The 17,502-nt window shown below is 33.6% G+C and overlaps 1 protein-coding gene across 1 annotated transcript in view; it reads right to left on the bottom strand.

Moving 5' to 3' along the window:
- TRHDE (thyrotropin-releasing hormone degrading enzyme) overlaps positions 1-17,502 on the bottom strand; it is a 423,163-nt gene that overhangs the window by 124,809 nt on the left and 280,852 nt on the right. The window contains exon 7 of the mRNA XM_011929347.1: positions 13,440-13,505. Within this exon, the coding sequence (XP_011784737.1) occupies positions 13,440-13,505 (66 nt within the window). The remainder of the gene's footprint in view (positions 1-13,439; positions 13,506-17,502) is intronic.

The raw sequence follows: 17,502 nt of genomic DNA, 5'->3' as shown, positions 1-17,502 counted from the left end.
ATATAAGTTCTGAACTTATATATTTGTAAGTATGTGCATTATTAGAGTAAGATGATCTTAAAGGGATCCATGAACAACAGCAAAAGTAGATTAAAAGTATCAGATCACAGCAAAGTCACACAAGAGTTGGATGAAACCCATTTGAAGCCTGGCCCATGCACTTCAGAGGATGTTTTTAAGTTCCCTAACCTTGACAAACAGGAGCAAGGAGACTACAACAGTGACAGGTGACCAACTCAAACAAAGAAAGCTAGACTATAGACCAAGGTATCTATTTGGATTCATACCTAGAAACTGACGGAAATTTTAAGATTAAATAAAAATGAGTAACAGAGCACTAAGAAAGCTTTATGCAAAGATTAAAAAATAATATTTATATTTTAATTCTATTAGATAAGAGTCAAAGATGAAAAAGTATAAATAATTATTGAAACTTTTCTTTATTATTAAATTATATTAGGTTTCCAAGACATAAATCCAGTATAATAAGAACCATTACTAAACTTTTTGAGGTACAGCCGTTCAAGCCACCCGACATGAAAAGAAAAAAGAGATGACAGATCTAGGAAAGAAAGCTATTGGAGAGACAGAAGAAGAATAGTTGAAAGTCAGTTTTCATGGTTTGCATGCCATTCTGATTCTGAATTTTTAAATGTGTTTACCCTAAATTAACCTTTAGAAGTGGCTTGCTTAGATATGAGAGTATTTAGAACACAAGTTATTTTACATATTCTGCAAATCCATTACTCCACCCAATTAATGTAAATTTTGCAAGAATAAGTGTATTTTTATAAGTGGCTGCTAAATATAGTAGAACATCAGAACATTTTAAATCAAAACAACCTGCCAGCTCATGAAAGGGTTTCTTGTTTGTTTGCTTTAAATTACAGACAATGGCATCTTCTCACACCACTTTTGTTTTCAAATATCTCCTATGTTGTAATTATAGATCATACCGTCAATTCCTCAACCTGCAGGCACATGACCAGAGTTACAATATTTCCGCTGTAGGATTTGTATGCCATTCCAGAACAAGGTGACAAGGTCTACACCTGTCAGTGAAATAATGCGTCACAGTCTATAGAGGAGTTCTGGGGCACTAAAATATTTCTACATCTCACTTTTGCTGCTGGCATGAAATATTACTGAGACATAAAGTGAATCTATTGGTAAAAATGAAGTTTGTGAATTGCTTTTTCTGAATATCCTGATAAAGGGCTTTGATCATCACTCACTCCCAAAATAGATAAATTACATCCTGGTTGGTAAAAATGGACTGCTTCTTGTAAATCAAGTTGCCCACTGATTGTAGACATGTACACAGAGTTCCCCTCTCCCACCTCTGTGCTCTCTAGCCCTGGTGCTGGTGGCAATTTGGCAAGAAATATAATTTAGTTGAGAAAGAAGGTATATATAAACTAGGTATATGTATTAATCCAGGCTGATCCCTACAAGTCATGTAATCTGTTAAAGTATCTATTTTCTCTAAACCTTAATTTCTTCAACTGAAAAATGTACATAATGTAGTGCTTACCTGATAAGGGTATGCACAGAAAATGATATAAAACAAATAAACGACTTAGAAAAATACCAACCACATAAAGAATCCCAAAAACTTCAGTTATTTTAATAGCAAGATAAATGGAAAAAAGGGCTAGTGTTAAAAGTCTTCTTCAATCTTCCCTCCAAGAGAAGCCAAAATGTTCTAGAGACACCATAAGAAAATTAGATGGACTTGGCCGGGAGCGGTGGCTCACTCCTGTAATCCCAGCACTTTGGAAGGCTGAAGCATGTGAATCACCTGAGGTCAGGAGTTCAAGACCAGCCTGGCCAACGTGGTAAAACCCATGTCTACTAAAAATACAAAAATTAGCCAGGTGAGGTGGCAGCCACCTGTACACCCAGCTACTCAGGAAGCTGAGGCAGGAGAATGGCTTGAATCCAGGAGGCAGAAGTTGCATTGAGTCGAGATCGTACCATTGCACTCCAGCCTGGGCTACGAGAGCGAAACTCCAAAAAAAAAAAAAAAAAAGAAGAAGGAGAAAAAGAAAAGAGCAGAGCAGAGAAAAGAAAAGAGAAGAGAAGAGGAGAGGAGAGAAGAGGAGAGAAGAGAGCAAAGCAAAGCAAAGCAAAGAACAGAACATTGTATGTACTAATTGAAGGAGGAAATTGCCTGGGTGGGGTGGGGTGGGGGGATGCAGTGGAGCGGTAGAGAAGGAAAAGAAAAATTAAGAACAGAGCTTCCTTTCGGCTTGAGAAAAGCTGCTTAGAAGACTTCCTTCCAAATACAGGAAAGTAATGGGTTTTGGACAGTTCTCCAAGTTGTAGGGACTAGCAGCAGCCTGTCTTTCACAGAACTCTACTGAGATGACAAGACCCCTGATGGGCAGTTCATGGAATGGGTACACTAATTCGACTCAGCACAAAAGAGACTTACCCAAGTTGGCACTCATGCAATAAAGACACTAATCTTACTGTTCTTATTATTAATGGTGGGTTATTTGTCTAGCAGATTCTTCTGTCTTCTCTTCCCTGAGTATCCAGATTAGATTTCATAGATCATCTTAATCAATCCTGGGAAACAGCCTCATCTGTTTTGTTTTACTGTCCTTCAATTACAGTAGTTTGGCAAAAATCCCAGTCATGGAGGAATCCAAATATTGTCTTCTCTAAACCTGTACTCATACAGCTGAATATCGCAGAAAAAAAATCATGCAATTGAGAAGCTGAGCTTATTCATAATCATCAAATTCAAATAGAAACTCAAAACTGTTAGAAAGTACCTTTCTACTCTTTGAATTCTCTATCTTCAACTTTCTCCACTTCCCACTCTCACCTCATTTTCATTCAGCTAGTGACCTTCTCTCAAAGAACACTAAAAAAATAAGTCATCAGAAAGGATTTCTCTGATTTCCCCATTGCCAGCTTTCCAAATTTACTGGAGATAAATCTCCTATTAAAGACAAGTGCCTTCACCTTCTCAATGAGCAAGGTCCTGGAGTTATTTCTCACTTCTCCAACATTATCAGAGTCATCTCCTGAATCTTTATCTGCCAGCTTAAAACCAGTACAACTCCCTCTCATATTTAAAAATAAAACAAAGATCTTCCTTAGCCTTTATCCCCCTCTAACAACTGACCCTCTTTTTCTTATCTCCTTCCTTGAAAAAATTCATTTAATTTTATTTTACATACTCTGTTTCCATTTCCACATTCCCATTCACACTTTAACCTACTCCACTGAAACTGATGAATTTACAGGGTACCAAAAGGAACAGTTTACAATTGTTATCCTTCTCCACCTTGCTACTCCATTTAACATTGTTGGCCAGCCAGTTTCTTGTTCTTGAAAAACACTCTTCTCTAAGCATCTGTGATATGATGCTTTGGTACTCTGCCTGCCTCTCTCACTGTTCCATCTCAGTCATCTCCACGGGCTCCTCCTCTTCTCTGAACCCCCAGTTGTTATAGTTGTTCAAGGCATGTTTCCATGTCCTCATCTCAGAAACCTCAGAATCATTCTTGATTACATTCTCTTCCTCACTTCTCATACCATGCTCTTCACCCAATTTATCCCTAGGTCCATTGTATTCTACCATTAAAAAACATTTGAGATCCATCTATGTCTCTATTTCTATGAACCATTTAAGCCTTGATAATCTCTCACCTGAATATAAAAATATGCTCCTTACTTATTTTGCCCAATCCCTTTCTTGGTATTCTGACTGCCCCAATCCCAGTGTGTTATTACAATTAGCCAGAGAACTGTTCTGTATGTAAATAGATCCATGTCATATCCAGTTTAAAACTGTTTAATACAGCACTTGGAACAATATTAAAGCTTCTTAGCACAGACTATTGGGCAATACATGGTTGCCTGCTGCTTACCTCTCCTACCTCTTGTTCTTACTAACTCTACGCATCCATCAGTTTCTTTCTTTTCCTTAAATGTGCTCAGTTCTTGTCTTAGCCCTTCCCTCTTCTTGGAATCTCCCTGACCCCCATCTTTCTTCCTTCAGACCTCAGCATACCTACCATCTTCTCAAGAATTCCCCAAACACCCGATCTAGAGTTGTTCTAACCACCTACTCGCTATGCTTTCTCGCAGCATCCTATTTTTGCTTCCTAGAATTTTTTCACATTGACCAAAAAATAGATTTATTTGTTTTTTCCTATATATGGTGTATCCCCTTTACCCTGTCACATGATTCATGAGAACAGGGGCCATATCTACTGTATACAGCATGCCCTCAATACTTAGTACTTATCATGATGTCTGACATAGACTAGATGCATAATAAATACATGTGGAATAAATGAATGACTGGACATGTCTAATGGGTGGGGAATGTGAACTGTATATATAAAATTAAGCAGAGCTGGTACAGGAAGAGAAATTATAATTTTGTTTTTTCAGCACAAAACATTAAGAAATGATTTTTAATACTTACATGTGTTATTGTTCTTAAATGGAAAAGAAAATGATCTGTAAAATAATCATAAGGAGAGACCTTGAGCAGAAGAGAGAAGGTAAATACAGGAGACTGATTGCAAAAGGAAATCAGATTCAGTATAACAAGTGGATACTACCATTTCTTCTGTGCCGTGCTAACATGAAGTTCTCTCTTCCATAAACAAAAACACAGAGGTAAACCAAAGGGAAATTTTGGATGCATATGAACCTTTTGTAAACCAGGTTCAAAATATATAACTTAAGTCTTTGTAACACTCCTAAGTCAATAATTTATAAGGTATTTTTTTCATAACAATAATTTTGACATATTAAATATAAGAGAAAAAGAATTTGCAGTAAATATGTTATAGTTCATTACTTTGATTTTATAACTAAATAAAGTTACTAAAAAGGGAGTAAGACCTCAATTTTAATGCATAAGACACATGGATAAATGTTACAAAAGAGTGAATGAAAGGAGTGAAATGCAAGCAGAGAATGTATTAAAATATTTCATAGCCTCATTTATGATAAAATGTATACACTGAAATAACAATGAAAAAAGTTTTTTACTTACTAAATTAGTAAGAAATTTATTCTGAAAAGTTATAAGAATCCTGTTTACTTAGTATAGTATAAACAGAGAACTTTCAAACTTCTAGCGTTATACACTGGTTTAATATTTTGGAGAAAAAATTGATACTATGCTCCTAAAATATATATATGAAGAGATAGTTGAAAATATAATGGAAAAAATCAACAATGTAAAGATTATTAGAGTGTTATTTAACAAAAATTGGACAGCAACGTAACTGCTCACAAACATGGATAAAGCAAAATATATTATGGTACATCTATGTCATATTACTAGTATTAAACTAAGCTATGTAACAGAATCATGTCAAGCAATTATGAAAATATTAGTAAATGAGGAGAAATATTTTTAACTTAGGAGCAATTTTTGTAACGTTTCCAAATATACAGTTCTAGGCTATTACATGCACTTTCCAAAAAGAGAACATAAAATAAAAAGAAAAATAAATTTTAAAAGAAAAAGAAAGAAAACTGCTGATGCAGGAGTTAAGTAGGTTACAGAAAAAATGCCTGTAAGGCAAGTTTATTATAGCACAGAACTAGCGATCTAACCAAATGGCAATGTCTACGAAGAGTCAGAGACAGTTTTTAGTAGATGTGTCCATATTTACAGGTTGGCGTGCATTTACACATACAGTAACATACAAATACATCCATATGTCAACTAAATGTGTCTAATAATTTCATAGATACATTCAAATAACCAAAAATGTCATTTCATAGTATGAACCCGATTAGCTAATATGTAATACATCTTGAGCCCTTAACTAACAGATAACAGATAACCAATACATGTAAACTTATGAGACCTCCTGTTGAGCTGGACAAATGCCTGCGGGATTATTAAATAGAGATATATGTCTCTAAAAATAAGGGCTTTTTAGTTATATAGCCACATTGGTCGGTTAACAACCTATAAATCAGAAGAAAAATAATAAAGATTCAATCAGTGGCTGTATATTTAAAAAACTGATGAATAAAAGTTATTTCTCTCTGATCCAGAAATATGAATACAGAATGCTATTTACTTTTTTTAAAGTACTTGTTTGTATTAAAGATGGAATTCTTAATTCTGAAATCCATCAAATCTTTTCTGAAACTTAAATATTTCTTTCTTTATAACATGCTCATTAATTTTCCTTTATAGTTATGTCTTTAATAAATTAAATGTCAATTAAGTCAAATCCAATAATTAAAAATTAGTAATGAAAACATTATTATCATATGACATTGAGTGAACACATCAAATTATTTTCAAGTTGTTAACCATTTTACCCATAGCATATCTAAAACTGCATAGCATTTTAAGCAAAACTAGGAGACATTGGAGCAAAAGCTGTCTATGGTCATTCATTTTAGATTGAGTATGATTCAGCTGCCATCTAGACAAAAACACAATATTATCTCTTCAGAAAGAAAATTAACTTTGACACAATGTCTCTGCTCCTCTATTATTTTCTGACTTTTTACTTATCTGAAAACCTACATGTAAGGGAGAAAACACTCTCTCATAAATGTAAGCCTGCAGTTTTCAACTAAAAATCCTGCATACACATGCTACCATATAACACCTCATTGGAACACAAGTTATTGAGTATGTTGTTGCTACTGATAATCCCTATGGCTTTGTGCCTGTCATTACCTTCAGGCTATCAGGATTTTATGAGCACAAACCAATAATAATGATATTTCCTTTTTGCTTTTTATCCACACCTCATTGCCTTACATTGATTTGCATAAGCAATTTCCACCCTGATAATTGGAGCCAAACATCTTGTTGTAGGTTACCTTATGGAAAAGAGCCGTTAAATACTAATCAAGAGAAATCTTTCTTTATTCAACCATATTTTAGATGATGCTGAATTACCCTCACTGCTTGAGCAGAAAGGTGACTCATTTTCTGACAGGGATTTCAGACTTTTGGGTTTGTATCAAGCTCAATAATGATCTCACTTTATAATTTCAATACCCTGGTGTTGACTCATAACAACATGAAGAATGGTACTACTAGGCTCAAATCATTAAAACAATATTGTTTTGTTTGAAAGAAAAAGCCATAGCACAGGTACTAATTATTTTTTTAATAGCTACCGAGCCAGTCAATGTTATCGGAGGATTTTATAATTACAGCTTTAATTTTTATTTCCAGAAAAATGTGAAAAAAATGTAATTAGGGAGATTAAAACATAAAAATGAAATAAGAAAAATCCAAGTCATGTAAAGATATATATCTAAAAGAATCATTACTTGAATTACTTACTTTAAAAGTAAGACTTATTCTACTTATGTAGAATCAGGATTTGAACTATTGGACTTAAATTATAAAAACAAAGTTAAAGAAGTAGATTCTAATTTATTGATCAAATGAATATTATAACTGTAAGCATTGTTGTATATGGATGAATAGTAATGTATATGCATGTAAACACTAAGAACCCTGTAAGTGAGATATGAAATAATTACCAAAAGATGCTGTTAGGTGAGCAATTTTTATTACAAAAGGAATCTAGATAAAATATTTATTTATAGGAGAAGGGAATATTTCAGAGAGATATGTGAAATCACCAAGAACTTCTATAGAGACAGACACAAATATTAGGGCAGAATTGCAGTATATTTATATTCCAGGTACAACACAGAAAGGGAAATTCAACAACACTGGGTCCTAAAGTCTGTCCAAGAGGAAGAGAGGATAGAAGTGGAGTTACACTGCATATATTCCACCCCAAAGTTACACTAGTAAGGACTCTACTTACGCTTGCAACATTTTAATGAGAAAACCAGATTCCAATAGTATAAATATTAAATAGGCATGAAACCCATGAGTGATCTTGCTAGCTTTTCCTTAGAAATGACCTAGGAAGGAATTTGGAGATGTGTGTACCACCAACAAAAATGAGGTGCTAAAGAGAAGAATGATATAAATCTAAAAAGTGTAACTGGAGCTTCTGTGCAAGAGACAGTTTCCAGTTGTTGCTGACCTGCCTATTGCATTTCTCACTGACTCTGCTTAAGTTGCAACAGGTCATGTATTATGCAGATGCTTTCTTAGTCATCATTACTCTCTGGAATTATTGCTAGGAGAAAGTCTTGGGTTGGGAGAACACATAATCTTGTTTTCCAGATGTCCTATGTAGAGGTGGTCTTAAATCAAAAGCAATTACGGCAAACTGCTGCTGTACTTTAACTTATCCCAGGAGGATTGGCCCACCTGGGGAGGTAAGACTGAGGATTCTACAGTTATGATTATGCAAACCAAAGGCTAAATTTGTAAGTTAATCAAAAACCAAAACAATTATTCACAGTAGTAAACTTCCCTATCTTTTTTCCAGATCCTTATTTTATGAGTAATCACTTTAGAAATTTACAAATTTTATATATTACTGGTACTGATTCACCATGATATAATAAAATCTACTCATTCAAAGAGAAAACTGGATATTACAGACCACAGGCAACTGGACTAAGCTATGAAGTTAGTAAAATGTGGTAATTGTTGATTTTATTTCCTTATATCTCTCATCATATGTCCTGGTAAAATTATTGAAATCAGTTGAGAATATTCTCTGCTCTAGCTAGGGAAGTATCATATGGTCTTAATACAATATTAAGGAAGAGATGAATAAAGGAGTTAATGCTTTTTAAAATCCATATGGTAATAAAACAACCTGTAAAAACAATGCAAATAATATTTAATCAATAGAACAAAGACATTTATGGATTAAGTGTGTCAGACTGTTGGCCATTCACCACCACTTCCCCTACCATCTACCCTCTTGTGCACTGCATGAGTTAGAAGCTTGAATGCTACATTTCCAGGAATCCTTTGCTAGTTAGGCTCAACTTTATGTTCTGCAAAATGAAAAGCACACATAAAAGAATATGGATGGCAATAAAGAAGGAGGAGCTGTCATTGCTCAGATAGCAGAGAGCAGGCATGTGGGCTTTGGCAGAAGGCAGGGGTAAAGTATTACCAGTGGCTTTCAGGTGTATTCTAGGCAGCTGAGAATATGTGCATTACTTCCCTATGAAACCCAAATGTCTTTACTTCCGGAAGGGTGGCAGTGGCTTTCCTGACCTTTACTTCCATAACCCTGCCAACAGTTTCAGAAAATGACTATATCCAATGTTAATTCCCTTTCCGCTTGAAATATTACTAAAGGTTTTAGTATGTTACAGAATTACGTACCAGGGTGATTGTAGACCCTTAGAGATGGTTATCTACAGTTGTCTGTCTGCCTTGATTAGATTTAAAGAAGGTAATGTCATTAATAATGAGTGATAGGATGATGATAATCATTTTCAGGCCAAAACAGTTGCTTAAATGATCATCGATAGTTTTCTAGACTGAAGAATAAGATTTGGGAAAACAAATGACTGTTTCAAAAGAATATTATGGATGAATAGAGAATTACAAAGTCTTTGAGAGGCTTGGCTATTTCTGACTGGACTGGAGAGATTACAAAAACCAAACAACCTTAGTACTTTAAATTCTCAGCTGAAGGTTTGGCAGGGAACCAGAGATCTATGACTATGTGAAAAGAATCATGTATCTCTTATAGGCTTAGAATCAATGTATCCAAAAAGTAAACTATGATTTAAAATTCTGAATGGCAAAATGACAACTCAAGTAAATTTTGTCTTTTATGTGAGAGTTAGGGTGTGGACTAGGAAAGTGTAGGGTGCAGAATCGGAATGCAAGCCTTGAAGGTCTAAATTTCACTGAGCCTGCGTGGTAGCTTTTCTTGTCTCTGAAAAAGCACATTCCCCGTGTTTGAGTTCCCTGTAATGTCATTCATCAAGGAGGCCGCTGACTCCTCTCAAAACCAACTCCAATATATCTAAATGCAAAACCAATAGGTAGAATTGGTTTCAGCAGATTTCAAGAGTTCAAGTAGAAATTCCAGCATTAGAAGATGAAATTTACATTGAAAATCACCAAGAAATTTCAAGAGTTCTTAGCATATAACATCTAAAACCACTGTAGCTTAATCATAAAATTGTAAAGTATCCAGAGCCAATTATGAAAGTGAACAAGTACATAAAAGCCAAGGAAATATAAGTCATTTCCTGATGCTAGAAAAATAAAACTCTTACCAGCAAAAACTCCCTGTTACAAAAATGCTGCTCTGGTTTGACTACATTTATAGTTCTCTATATATTGATAGTTATACAATACAGTCTTAATATTCAAATGATTAAAGATTCAAAAAAAATGGAGTCACTCACTCTTGCATATCTAGTTTACAAATGTGTCCATCAAATTAAAACAGCTGTCCCAAATTAAATATATCAATCCCAAATTGTCTAACTAGTAAACTGCATTAAAGTAATCCTAGATTTAGAGAATATAAAAGATAAAAGGAATCTTACAGTATTTAGTCCAACTCTTACATTTCATAACGATAACATCAGAGGTCAAGAGAGGTCTAGTGACTTGCAGAAAACCACTATTAACTGGAGGTAGAAATGAGAAATATTTCTCCTTATTTATTCTATTGCCTAATGTTTCTCAAAATATGCCTGCTATCATTTTGGGAAATTGATTACACAGAACAGTAGACATGTAGAATTTGCAAAAATGTAAACATTTTTGCATTTAAAAATATATATTATTTATTAGTGACACATAATATAACCACAGAAATGTTTAAGTTCAATTCAGTCCAGTTCCACTTTCAATTCAAACATTAAAATGCAAGCCAATTTGTTGGTGGTGTTACCAACAAATCACCAACAAAAGCCGTGATTATTCAACAAGAAATTGTTCTCCTAAACGTTCTCATAGCTGATCCAGTGGGCAATATGACTATTAGAAACAAAATTTTTCTCAGAAAATCTCTAGAGTCTCTTCCTGCTGAAAAATATATGTTTAAATTGAAATTTAAAACATATTCCTACACAAAATATTACAAAAAATTGAAAATGTAGTTGAATCTACACTGGTACTTTATAAGTTAAATATGAATATGTGAACTAACCCAGAAAACTACTACCTTTCTATATTACATATACATACACACACACATATATACAGGTATGTATTTTTAAAGTTTGCCTTGTTCCCAAAAGACCTTAAGGTGGGTCATAAGGATACATACATTGCAAGAGAACACAAATTTTAGGTAGATAATAAATCAAGAAGAAAGAGCATTAAGACATTTTTCCTATGTGGAACATGAAGATTAGGGTCTGATCCCAGAAAAAAGAAGAAAGGAAGAAAAGAGAGCAAGAGCGAAAAAGAGAATAAAGGAGTAGAAAAAAGGGGCAGAATTAAAATATATATGAAAAACACACTACCCGCAATTTGGAATTGCAAATAGTAAATTTTCATTTGTCAACATGGAAATAACCATGGTTAATGTAAAAACAATTCATAGGTTTTCCAGCAGAGATAAGTGCTGACAGCCTCGATTAGCTCTTTCAACAACTTGTAAACCAAGACTCCCCAGGGCCTTCTGGATGGGAAGCATATTAATATCAACTCTGTGACCACTCAGCACCATGACATGAAGTGTCTGTTCAGGAGGTCATCTCCAAAATGTATCCCATACATCTTCATGCACAAGAGATGATAATTTATCACCTAGAAGTAGGGATCTACTGTAAACTAATCCAAACTGCTGATGATACACTAAATCAGTTTGAGTGATGAGTATAAATAAAGCTGCAAGCGAAGTACTGAAGGATACAGATCTATCTGATCAATGAGATGTCACCAGGCAAATGAAATGCAGTGTTGACAAACATAGAGTACCTCAGTTGAAAATTAACCAAATCAAATATCAGAGCATAAAGGCACACATTAATACAAGCTAGGAATGAAAGTTTAATATGATATGAGTCAGAGGCTATATTCTAACTGTTTCATATAAAACTGAGCAGAGTGGAAAAGAATGTATTAAAAATTGATATATTTTGCACACCACAGAAAGTGTGACAGGACGAAGAAAAATGCTGCAAAATAATAATCCTTTCCAAATAATATAACTGTAGTTATTCAATCTGCTGAGCAAACCCATATACACAGATGAAGAAAGACAATAAGAATTTTATACAGAAAATGATTTCACATCAACTTGCTATGAAGAAATCAAATTCAATTTGTGTTGCCCTTATGAACAGTTAGATACTTTCTGAAACTGTCATGCTACAACTTCAATGGGGAAAAATAAAGGAACGGGGATAAGGAAGGACATTCCTCCAGATAGTTGATATTCATGAAGGACACTCCTTAAGAAAAAAAGATTTTCCCAACTATGTGATCAGAATAGAGCCTTTAATATACAACAAATAGATTCAATGGATTCAGCTATTCTGAAGGTGTCCCTAATGGAGAGAGCTGATTAAAGTAAATTTCAAACCCTGCTGGAACAAATCTGTAAAAATATTTTCTGAGGGAAATAATTCTTCAAAAAAGTTATTTTTATATATAGTTTTTGTTGTGAGTATATAGAGAGAGTTTGTCATAACATAGTTAACTCTTGCCTTGTATTTTATCTTTCAGCTTATTTGGGGGTACAGATAGAATTATACTACTAAAATATGACCTGGACCCAGATATAGTTTATTTAAATTTCAAAATGAAAAGCTTACTAAGAACAGATAAGATTGATTGCTCTCTCTGTCTTAGCATAATTGTATTTCAGGTGAACATCAATTTACTTTAAAGGACACTTCTAAGTAGCAGAATGCATCATAAATAATTCATCAATCACAGCTACTAGGAACATGATTTACTCCAGCAGATTCAATGGAATAAAAGTTTTTTTTTTATATATTGTGTCTGCTTTAAGAAGTTTCATAATCTTCCTTTTCTAAGAATTCATTCTTAGATTCCATACTTCATACTCTAAATGCATTATGATAAAAACTGTATTTGTTTCTTCCTTTATTAAGAAAAACATATTTTCTAATTAAAATAAAAACAAAAACCTTTGGAACAGCTAACAATCTATGTATATCAACAGCAAAATAACAAAAACATATAAGGTACATATTTGAAAAATAGCCTTAAGATTTCTCAAATACATAATTCAAATAATGCTAACAAAACGTGTTTCACCTTATTTGAATTTTTAAATGGAAGAAAAAGAAGGTAGTCTTTCCAGAAGTCTTTTATAGAACATTTAGGATCTGGCATATTTTAAAATTACTTCAATTTAAAAATGCAAATCAAGCAGATTCTAAATTTTTCAACAGTTCCAGTTTTGTCAGTTGATATCGTGAGTATCCTATCTAGAATTTTCATTTGTCATATAGAAAGACATTGCTTACCTCACACATCTTGAAGTTTTCCATCAATTTCAGCAATTTTGTACCAGCCATTTCCCAAGCTGTGAAATATATTGACAAGGAAAAATGTAAAAGAAAATAAAAAGCATTTTACTTACTTGCAAACCCCTCTGGAAAACTGAATGGCCCATAAAATTAGCCAGCATTCTTATTAAAGCAGCACCCTATAGGAAAGAGTAATAAAAAGAAAAGAATTTCAACAAAGTATCATGATTGTAAAATTGTTTTAATCAAACCTAGCCTACTTTATTCATGCTATTCTATTTTCAAAAATAATTAAGAAACAGGAGTATCATGAAAATAACATCCAACTTAGTGATAACAGTTTCATTTTTTTGTCTTGTGAATTTTGAAGTTTTGTGTAAAACCTACAACTACAAAATGGACATCCTCTAGAAAGAATATCTCAGGGCAATGAGAAGCTGTAATTCAGGAGTACTCAATATTTTATTGAACACTATATATGGCAAATTTAATAAAACATGTTTCTTGTACTTACAATCTCATAATTTGCTCAGGGAAGGATATCTGTGTTAATAAATAATCATATTAAAATATAACTTTGAAGCAAAATAGGTACTTAATGTACTCCTTAACCAAGAAAAATTTAGTTGTGGAAGTAGAGAGTAGAGTACCAAGAAGTCAGACTGCCTATGTTCAAATCTTAAGTCTGCTACTTACCATGTTTACTCAGTAAGATTATTTCAGCTCTCTGCTCCTTACTTTTCTCCCTTGTAAAGTGCAGTTAATAGTAGTTATATTTAAAATGGCTGTTCTAAAGCTTAAATAACTCAATATACGTAAAGTAGTTTGAGCTAGGTCTTAAAAATAGTAAGCCATATAGGAGTGTTAGCTATCAGTATTATTTCAAATTGTCTAATCATTTTTATTTCCTATTTCCTTTTGAGGCTGTATTTAGCCATGTACATCCATATACGAGTAAAACAATAAGATCAATATAAGTAACTGGAGAAATAGAAGAAAATACTAATTTACAAGTGTCTCTCTTATCTTGAGAACCATTATTATAATATGGCAGAACAACATGAATACAACAAGGTAGGTATGTATCAATATGAAACATTCCAAGGAATGACAATTAAGTATGGATGATAACAAATCTTCATGTAAAATATAAATAAGTCTTCGAGAAGACACTTGACCAAATTGAATTGGTATGGAGCAATGATTGTAAGCAATGAATGTTTAAATACAAATGGTAGCCTGGCTTGGGGGTTACAAATTTCTTTATGACTACATATCCCATTTCATACTCAGTACAAATATACAACTGTAATAATTCATTTCTTGCAAGATGTCTCTTTCCACAAGAAAATTGTAAGAATCACAAATAGAATCATTCAGCCAGGGCATGGACTGCTGTGCAGTCCAGCAACACAACAACGGATTTCCATCATTTGTTACTAGAATGATTTGCTAGAATTCTGGGACTTGAATGCAGTGCAATACTCAGACTCTATGAATCACCATTAAAAGATGTGTATTAAAATTTCAACCACCACCAAAATTACTCCTCAAGTCAGTATTTTATTCTCATCTCAACAAATGATAGGCTGAAATATAATAGTTTTATGACTTTTCTGATATTTTTTTCTTCTCACACCTTCCATTCATTGCTCTTTCTTTAGCTTCTTCCTCTTAATCTTCTGCATATTTGCATATGACCATAAAACAGAAGCATTTTTTATTCAATCTGAGGACTAGTTTAGAACTCCCTTTAGAACATGTCAGCTGTATTCCTTGAATTTCCTTGATAAGCTCTCCTCCTATACATTTCCCAATATAATCGACCCATCCTGAGGGTGAAAACTATCCATTTTTCAGCAAACCTGACCATTACCACCTGGGAATTGAGACTTAGTATCTAAAGCAATCAACTTAAACTTTCCTTCAGCACTGAACAGCCATCTTCAGATTATTTAAGTGTTTCCCTCCAGGTAATGATGACTTGGTCTCTTGTCAGGTTATAAAAACTATAATTTAGCATGGTCTAATGACACAAGAATCCTTTCTGATCATAAGGAATATACCAGTTTTCCTGTCTGAATTAAGCTGGACAGAGTGGTAACAGGAAAGAAAAACTGAAAGTACCATCAGTATTCAAAAGTTATAGACTATCACTTAGTTCCTGATTATATTATATTGTATAACTCAATTAAGTTTTAGAAAATATGACTGTTACCCATCTGAACATTTTAACAGTCTCTGGAGTGGCATGCACTCTTCTATGTTTAACTAGCCTTTTCTTCCCAAAGTTAAAATTTTATAATCCTTATTTTATAGAACTTCATAGACAGATGGGCTCTCCAACTGTCATGGTTTAGCCAACATATACTAAGCACATACTATGTATGGATTATAACAAAGATCACAACCCCTAACACAGGCAGAGCTCATTATAAACTTTTTAAGAAAACTCAGAATTCTTTTTCATCCCTTCTTTAAAACATTTGTTTATCAAGCAAACTTTGTTTACAATATTGTAACTTATATTACCTTTTGATTCAAAACTCCAGCCCCAGTCAAACAAACTGAACATTTAGGAAGCCCAAGTAGCTTTATGAAAAGTAAATATACTATTTCTTCAATATGTAATAATTTTTTAGACTTGTTCTAGAAAATTCATCACTGTTTGCTAAACTAATATTCAAGGATATATTATGATATCTACTTGATTTTTCTAAAGTTTCATAAGGAATATTCCACATAAGTATGCTTATAAAACCCATTCATAATTTAGTAATTTTTATATTTGGAATATCTTTCTAATGTAAGTTCCCACCTAAATTTTCTTTTATTTTACACTGCAGTCATTTGCACGCACATCAGTCTCTGAGGTATTTAACATCCCCAGAGAAAAAAACTGTGTCCTCATGACTTGCTATCACCCTCTTCCTATGTCTGGCTCAGAGGAGGTGCTCCCTTAATGTAAGACATGGATAAGAGAGAAAGATAAAATTCTGCACGCATAACAATTACTTTGTGCTCTTGTAGAGGAGCTATTCAGTCAGGATATGCAGTTTATTACTTCAATGGTATACATCAGTGAGAAATCCTCACTTTTGGAGAGGGAGATCTTCTCAACTATTCCTTTAGCACATGCTTATTGAATAAGGTGGTATCAGCATCCTAAATGACACAAGTCTCTGTCTTTGAGGATTTCAAAAATCTCATAACTGAGATGAGATGCAAAGCAAAATGAAATGAATGACAAGAGAAAGTATTCTACTGTGTTTCAGAAGAGGTAGAGGTTTTATCTGGAGGGATGAAGGAAAACGAGGTTCTAAAGAAGTAGTATTTGTGTTGAAGCTTGGAGGATGGAAAAGGGTTGCATGAGTTAAGATAAACAAAAAGCAGTTGCATGTTACAACAGGAATGAACTTTATGTGGTCAAATAGGCGTGGAAGTGGAAATCACAAGTAGGGAGGTTTACATGGAAAGACAGTAAATAAAACCGGAAAATGGAAGCTTAGATGGAAAATAAGATTGAGACAGTTTTTAGAGGAGTTTGAATACCAGGGATAAGGAATTTGGAAAACTGGTTTTAAAAAAAGTCAGGATTTAACTATGATACTCCAAGGAAGAAGTAAAGTAACCAGAAACAAATGATAGCAATGAGGATAAAAATTAGAAAGAGGTTTAAGAAATGGAGCAAAGATAAGTTTGTATTTTAAAGTTAGAGTAGATGATGACATTAGTAGATATACAGAATTTAGAAGAAAGTGCTGGTGAGGTGAATATAATAACATCTGTTTGTAAATGTGCTATTTGAGGAACAGGTATAGAACTCAAGGAACAGAGGGCAAGTGCAATCACAGGAATACAATTCAGTGGAAGGTTATGATTGAATAGATAGATTGGGAATTAGAGCGGATGAGTCTGCCAAGAGAAAAGTTCTAAGGCTTTAGTAAGAAAAATATAAAACAGAATCATATAATTGTTTTCTATTTGTTTATTCTGTTTTATGATTTGCACTTCAGTGCTCGTAACAGGTGCTCAACAAATATCCATTGAAATCAATGAAGAAATGAAATTAAGAGAAAAAAATGACACATTGTGATAAAAAACAGAAGGCAAACTGGGTATAAGCGGTGTCATAGAAGAAGAAGTAGCATATGACCCAGCCATCCCATTACTGGG

Source organism: Colobus angolensis, unplaced genomic scaffold (assembly GCF_000951035.1).
Source record: "Colobus angolensis palliatus isolate OR3802 unplaced genomic scaffold, Cang.pa_1.0 Scaffold80, whole genome shotgun sequence".
Classification (NCBI taxonomy): domain Eukaryota; kingdom Metazoa; phylum Chordata; class Mammalia; order Primates; family Cercopithecidae; genus Colobus; species Colobus angolensis.
The sequence above is the reverse complement of the archived record's forward strand: the minus strand, read 5'-3'. Positions and strand labels throughout refer to the sequence as shown.